This window comes from Colletes gigas, unplaced genomic scaffold (assembly GCF_013123115.1).
Source record: "Colletes gigas isolate AHSC1104 unplaced genomic scaffold, ASM1312311v1 Colletes_gigas_Sc00014, whole genome shotgun sequence".
NCBI lineage: Eukaryota > Metazoa > Arthropoda > Insecta > Hymenoptera > Colletidae > Colletes > Colletes gigas.
In genome coordinates this window covers 6,844,968-6,851,897 of record NW_025106643.1, presented here as the reverse complement: position 1 = coordinate 6,851,897, position 6,930 = coordinate 6,844,968, and the positions used below count along the sequence as shown (strand labels likewise).

Here is a 6,930-nt window from a genome sequence, read left to right as displayed (position 1 = left end):
AAAACTTATTTGTTGGAAATCGGTCTGCTACGGTAAATGGTTATATCATTCTTCCATTTATTGAAGTTTGTTTCCAGAAGTGTATCTATTTAATTAGAATACAAGGTATTCTACTTAATCTTTGAAATTAATAATATACACATTTAATTAAATGTTGAGATTGTAAACTTATTTTTAACGTGTGAATGTAGTAACATGTTTTCGAGAAATATCTAACCTATAAATGTATTATTATTTAGATATAGTCAATTTAAAAGTTAAAATAATATGTGTCACAACATGAGTCAAATTAAAATCACTGTTCAACTTATTTACTGGTGAAAAATTTGTAATAATCATAATTTCCCAATTAAATGTTCAACTGATTTACCGGCGAAAAATTTTTAGTAATTTAATATAGATTTCAAAATTCAATATATTATATACAAACGCAGTGCTGAAACAGAAAGATATGGATAAAAAATAAAAATGAATTTTATTTGGAATTATGGTAACAGAAGAAATAAACTACAGAAAAATAAGAAACAGCTTATTGTGGAAATATTGTTTCAGATGGGTATTGGACGACATGCTCAATTTATTGCTAGAACTGTTATGGTTCAAAACAATAATGTAGAAAAAGCTTGCAAACACTTAAATAGTATATTAGGAAAGGAGAAAATTTTCGAACAATTTAGACGTACTAGGTATTTTGAGAGACCCTCGCAAGCAAGACGGAGGATAAATTATGAAAAGTGCAAAGCTATTTATGACGAGGATATGAATAGAAAAATTAAATTTATCTTAAGAGTAAACAGAGAAGATCCATACCCTGGCTGCTCTTAAACTGAAACTTTATTGCAATGCTGTTGAATTTCATTTTGTCTAATCTTGATGTCTATAATCCTGTATGTATCCATATAAATATTTTGGTAAAGTATTCATAGTTTTACATGTCATTCTGTATTAATGTACAAACAGAACAAAATAAATTATAAGTCATCATATATGCTTTACAACAAAATGGTATTCATAATAATCCCTATTTTACTTTATGTTCTTGTATTATTCTAACATAAGAAGTAGTAAAGAAAGATAAGAAAGTAAGTAGAAGCTTACTTGAAAAATATTTTTGTATTTTAAATAGTTGATGAAATATAATACAAAATTTACTGTAATTTTAAAAGCATTTTTTATTTCATTTCTAGTATGTTTATAAATGTGCTTTTGTAGATAATGTATTTTATTAAGTCACCAGGCTTGTAATCATAGAATTTTTTAATGGGGATATTTGAGGAACTAAAGCAACAATACAAATCTTTAAGGCTGGGAATTTCAAACTACAAAAAAAAAATTAATATAAGTATAATTTTATTTAGATATTTATTATCATTTCGTTCGTATGTCGTTTATATTAATTCATATTAATAAACATATTTTCCATAAAATCCTAGATGAGGTGAATGACAATATTATAAATCAAACCTATTTCAATATCTTTGGAATTGGAATCTAGTAATAAATACTACTGAGCCAACAAGAATTAATTGAATTGTCAAATAAAACTGCATATATGGTCAAGGAATAATGAAGAAAGGAGTACACTATTTGAGATCACGTGTAAAAAAATGTTTGCTAGTTTTAAAGAAACAATGATCACACAATGAATAAACACGGAAGAAGTTATTTATAGAGTATTATTTTATAACAAAGTGGGTCTACTGAATAACTGATACCTTTACAGCACAACAAATGTACAATACAAATCATAGAATTTGTGATGACCAAGTATGTAATAGTATCAGATTCTAACACTCTATTCATTTTCAAGTCATAATTATAGTTATGGTACATACTAGAGTATGACAATAAATTTGTGTGGTTGAGTGAAGTCTATCATGTATCATAATTATAATTATCATTTAAAAGCATGAAAAATATTAAGATTTAATATTGTTGCTAGTTTTATAGCTTTTTAGTTTAGTGTGTTTGTATGTGTCATGCTTTTGTTATTGTATATTTATTTGTTTAGTATATAATATATTTAATCTCTAAAAAGTGCTTAAATCATAATATTTTCTGATTTAACACTTAATTTTTATTTGAGTCGAAAATAATTGTTTTTAATTAAAACAACATTTTGATTGATATATTAATTGCAATATGGTTTAAGTATGCTATGAATAAGGTTTCATTTAACTTTTCTATGTTAAATTTATGTAAAATATTTAGAAAAAAATTTATAAATAAATGCGTATTAGAAAAATCAAAAAGGTCTCAAACTTTTTGACAGTATTTATAAAATAAGAAACGAGTGCAGTATCACGAATTGTAATGGATCATTGAAAACGTTTAAAATTGTGCAAATTGCAAAATACTAAAGCGGAATCATAATATGATATACAAATTTATTTAAAAGACCTTGAAATATATGGAAAAAATAAATCAAAAAGACAGCTACACATTATTCCTGAACGCAGTAGACAGATAATTTTGTGAATTGGAAACTAATAGTATAGCCGTATAAGGCAGTCAAAGGTACTCTGAAACCAAATTGAATGTGCAATGGATCATTTGACAGCTCATCGAAAGAAAACACTTTGTACCAATTCTTATCCCAAAATCTTCACTGTGGAGGTAGTAAAGAAGTGATAAAGAAAATCATGTTTACTCTACTGACTGCAAAAATGTGACAAAATTTTTTCAGATTCTTAAATTGAAAAACCAGGTTATAGAAAATAAAAAATGCTGAGTGTTAATTGCGTATTGAAGCAGTTGTAGAACCACTTTTATATTTTTACAGTAAACAGATATTATGAAAAGTTAGATCTCAAGTCCCTTATCTTTGACAATTATGGGTGGATTGGAGCAGAAAATCGTATATTGGCTTACTATTATTTCTCCTTCTCTTTAAATCAAGCAGTTTTCTCCCTCTCTTTTTCTTTCTTTAAACAATATGAATGTTTGTTACGGCTTCAGTATCTAACTTTCAAATGTAAGTGCCATTCTACACCAAATCTATTAACTCACTCTCTGTAAATGATTCTTTTTTGTAATAAACGCATTTTTAAATATCAGTCTGATTGTTCATTGCTTATTTTTGAATGAAGTATAATTGCTCGATGGAAACTATGAGAACAAGTTATTAATTGTCCTGCCTGCTCTACGAAGAAAGTTGATGGGCTGAGGGCCCAGGACGTTCACAGTGACGTTTTGTAGTCTGCTTTTTTAAAAACAGAGGTGTATTAGTAATCATACCATAAATACAAGTGCTGAAAATTCCCAAAAGGGGGTCTAATAATTTCATGAAGAAGTAAAAAAAGGAAACACATGTGATTTGCTAAAGAATGACTAACGAATTATGATAAGGTTCGACGACGATATCTCGTTCTGATGTTGCTACAATTTCACATCGACACAGTACATGTATAGTAGGGTGGACCTTATCTTTCAACTTTGAAATTTTTTTGGAACGCCCCACAGTGGTCCCAAATTGTGAAATCGTGGTCAAAACCCCAAAAAATAATTTTTCGCTATGTAGGTTTTACCTATTGGAATCGTCAGTTTAAGGATGTCTCTTTAGGGTAGGGGAAATGAAATGAGTCATATTTTTATATCTAGATGACAATTGCGATCCAAACTTCGGCTTCGTTAGTCAGTCGTTTGACGAGAACGTAAGCGTCAGTTCATACCGTAAAGTGAAAAGTGCACAAGCGTTTTTAGAAGGCATTAATTTCAATTCTGCAAAATGGATGCTGTTCCTGGAAGTAAGTAGAACATTTCTGAGTACTAACATATTAAAAATTGTTATCCAGTAAGTTTGTAAACCGGTACATTCATTACTGAAAATAAAATGTAAAATTTCATGCATACATCGCAAACAAGTAAGCAAAAAGTTGCATATTCCACAACATCACGGCTCAATTTTTTTCAGGCTTGTATGTGATACTTTGACCTTGTAGAATTTGCAAGAATTAGCTGCCCGTTTTTGCCCGACTAGTCGTACCACCCTATTTTATAATGCAAGGTGGCCGCGTTACTAAATCACGCGGTTTTTTCTTGGAAACTGTGGCAGATACAATAAATTTTTTAAAATAAATAATGTATAATTTTGGGTGGACTTATTATTAGATTTAATAAATTTTGAAATTAATGCATAAATAATTTTTTATTATTAAATATTATATATTTTTTAATAAACCAGTTGATCTACTTCATTATTGACTAGTAGTAGTATGGATTTATTGTTTCCCCTTAGGGTTACATAGTCTCTCCTCCTTTCCCTCACAATTCTTCCTTAAACTAACTTAATTTCTACCCTCCACCCCTCCTCCTTCTTTCGCTTTCCTCCCCTCTCCTTCCCTCCGCTTAACCTACTCTTAACCTAACCTTAACCTACGCGCTTTGTACGCTCGCTTCGTCTCGCTTTGCCTCGCTTCTTTTTCTATTTCCTATCCTTACATCTACGCCTCCGTATTTCCACGCACGCCTCCTCCGTCTTTGACTTCCATTTCCATACTTTCATTCCATTCCTTCTTTCACTCCTTCCTCCTTTCCTACCTCCCTCCTTCCTAAACTCTCTCCCCCCTTTCCTCCTCTCTCTCTCTATCTTCCATCTTTCTCTCTCCCTTCCCCTTTCCTCCCTCCCCACTTCCCCTCTCTTCCTCCCCCCTTCCCCCTTCTTCCTTCCTTCCTTTCCTCCTAGTTTTTTGCTCCCCCTCTTTCTTCACTCCTTCTTTCTACCTGTCCCTCCATTCTCCTCCCTCCCTCCCTACTCCCCTCCCTTACTTCCCTCTCTACCCCTCCTTTCTCTCACCCCCTCCAGTCTCTGAGTACTTCCCTCCGCTCGTCCCAAAACCACATCGTCCCATCCACCATAATCTTTCCGTAGAACACCCTTACTCTCCTTCCCTTCACCTCCTCCTCCTCTCCTATCCTCCTAAGTTGCCACTGCATCCTCCTCTCCCTCCACGTCATATCGTCCTCCACTCTCTCTTTCCTTCCCCTCAACTTCCCTTTGTTCCTCATCACCTCCCTCTTTGCCTCCGTTGATTCCAACTTCACCTCCAGCATCACCTCCTTCCTCTCCTGCATTCTTCCTCCTACCTCCCTTGCCCCCACAATTCCCCCCTGTACACCTACAATTGCCAATATTTCTCTAGCCCTTTGCCTAGCCGTTCCCTCCCTCCCTACCCTCTTTATTATAACGTTCTTCCTTCTCTCATCCCTCTCTTTCATTTCTAATTTTCTCTCCAGCTCCTGTACCCTTATTTCCCACTCTTCCCCCTCCCTCTCCCAACCCGCCTTATCTCCTCGCCCCTCCCATGCCCTTCCTGTCTCCATCGCCTCTATCCCCTCCTCTACTCTCTTTAACCTACCTTCCTTCAACTCCACCTCCCCCATCTTTCTCTCTAAACTCTCCATTTTATCCTCCATCTCCTCTCTTTCCCTTCTCCATCTCTCCTCCCATTCCTCCATCATCTCCCTAGTTCTTTCTATCTCCTCCCTTGTCTCCCTCCCCTGTACCTTCATCTCCTCCCTCATTTCCCTCATTTCTCTGATCAGCCTCTCTAGCTTCCCCTCCTCGCTCACCCTTCCCTCCTCCGGCGGCCACTGCACCTTTCTGCTCTTCATGAAGGCTTCCTCCTCCCCTCCCCGTTCCTCCCGCCTTTCCTCCTCGTCTCTCTTCCTCACCCATGGCTCCGTCCACTCCAGTATAGAACCTCCATTTTGGCTCCTTTCTCTCCCCCAGCTCTCCGCAATCGACCATCTGCCACTCCTTCTCCCTTCCCCTTCCCCCTCTCCTCTACCCTCCACGCTCCTACCTCCCTATCCTTTCCCTTTTGCTCCCCCCTTCCACCTTCTTTCCCTCCAGCCATTTTTTCCTCACCCTTTTCTCTATCCCTTATACCACCGCTCTCTACCTTATCTCCCGCTTCTCCTTTCCTTTCAATCCTTACCGCCCGATGCCGCCACTGCCCCTCTACTGTGGGTGCAGAGATGCCAGAAAAGCACCGCCGGGTGCACACGCACACATGCCAGATACGCGTACGTGAGCTCGTGGAGTTTCGGAAAGTCGACAAAGGCAAACTGACGCATGCCCTCTTTCTCGATTCTCCGAAGCTGCCCGAAGTAATTTCGGATCGCCTCGTGGGAGTCGAGAGAGAAAGGCTCACATTTGCCTTCTCGCTCTAAACAACTGAAATCCGACCTCCCGTCAACGGCATACGATTTGGATTCTCGAGCCGAGATTCTCGACTGCCCAGGCATTTTTACTTTCCGACCTATGTAGGCGCACATAAGCAAAGTACCCATAATGAAAAAAAAATTTTGTAAAATTTATTTTACGGAAATACACGTTTTAAGACCTCCTGATCATATTTTAATTATTGAAAAAAAAGAAATTTTTTTTTATTCCCATGTATGAGCACACATATGTATATTATTAATACGATTGAATATAAATAGCTGAATGAATTTAAATGAAACTTTACATTTAAGTTTTATGTTCTCATTTCAAAGGCGTGTGGACGGATTCAAATACGTGAACACTAAACGTAACGATGTAATTATATTATTTAATATTTACTAACTATTTAACATAAAGAACATAAAAGAAAGACATAAAACGTAAACGTAAAAGATCATAAACGTAAAACTGTGATTGCTCTCGACTAACGTTCGATACAGAGTGACGTTCCTGCAGTCAAAGTCGACCCTTCCTTATTCCTATCTTATAATAATGATCTAAACAAAACGCACGTTCGAGACGCAGTCTCTAAAACGTATTTCAGCTTAAACCTAAACACCTCACTCGATACCTACTCTAGCTTAGACTAAACACTCCTATCGACGCAAACGATAACGGTTCTCCTAGCCACACACATACACTCCTTACAGATTATACCTCTTGTTTCATAGTTGTTCCGATATATAGGCATAATGTATATA

The 6,930-nt window shown here is 35.8% G+C and overlaps 2 protein-coding genes across 2 annotated transcripts; one reads left to right on the top strand and one right to left on the bottom strand.

Moving 5' to 3' along the window:
• LOC122399616 (28S ribosomal protein S21, mitochondrial-like) lies at positions 1 to 1,720 on the top strand. The gene is made up of 2 exons (XM_043400410.1): positions 1 to 105; positions 553 to 1,720. Exon 2 carries the CDS (start codon positions 553 to 555, stop codon positions 823 to 825), a length of 273 nt encoding a protein of 90 aa, XP_043256345.1. The 5' UTR covers positions 1 to 105; the 3' UTR covers positions 826 to 1,720.
• A 3,071-nt stretch (positions 1,721 to 4,791) lies between these two features.
• Positions 4,792 to 5,613, bottom strand: LOC122399673 (golgin subfamily A member 6-like protein 2). Its single transcript, XM_043400524.1, has one exon. The coding sequence runs from the start codon at positions 5,611 to 5,613 to the stop codon at positions 4,792 to 4,794; it is 822 nt and encodes a 273-aa protein (XP_043256459.1).
• Positions 5,614 to 6,930: the final 1,317 nt, after the last annotated feature.

Bases quoted from the DNA above. Each gene is read 5' to 3' on its own strand.
- LOC122399616 (XM_043400410.1), top strand. From the start codon at position 553: ATGGGTATTGGACGACATGCTCAATTTATTGCTAGAACTGTTATGGTT.
- LOC122399673 (XM_043400524.1), bottom strand. From the start codon at position 5,613: ATGAAGAGCAGAAAGGTGCAGTGGCCGCCGGAGGAGGGAAGGGTGAGC.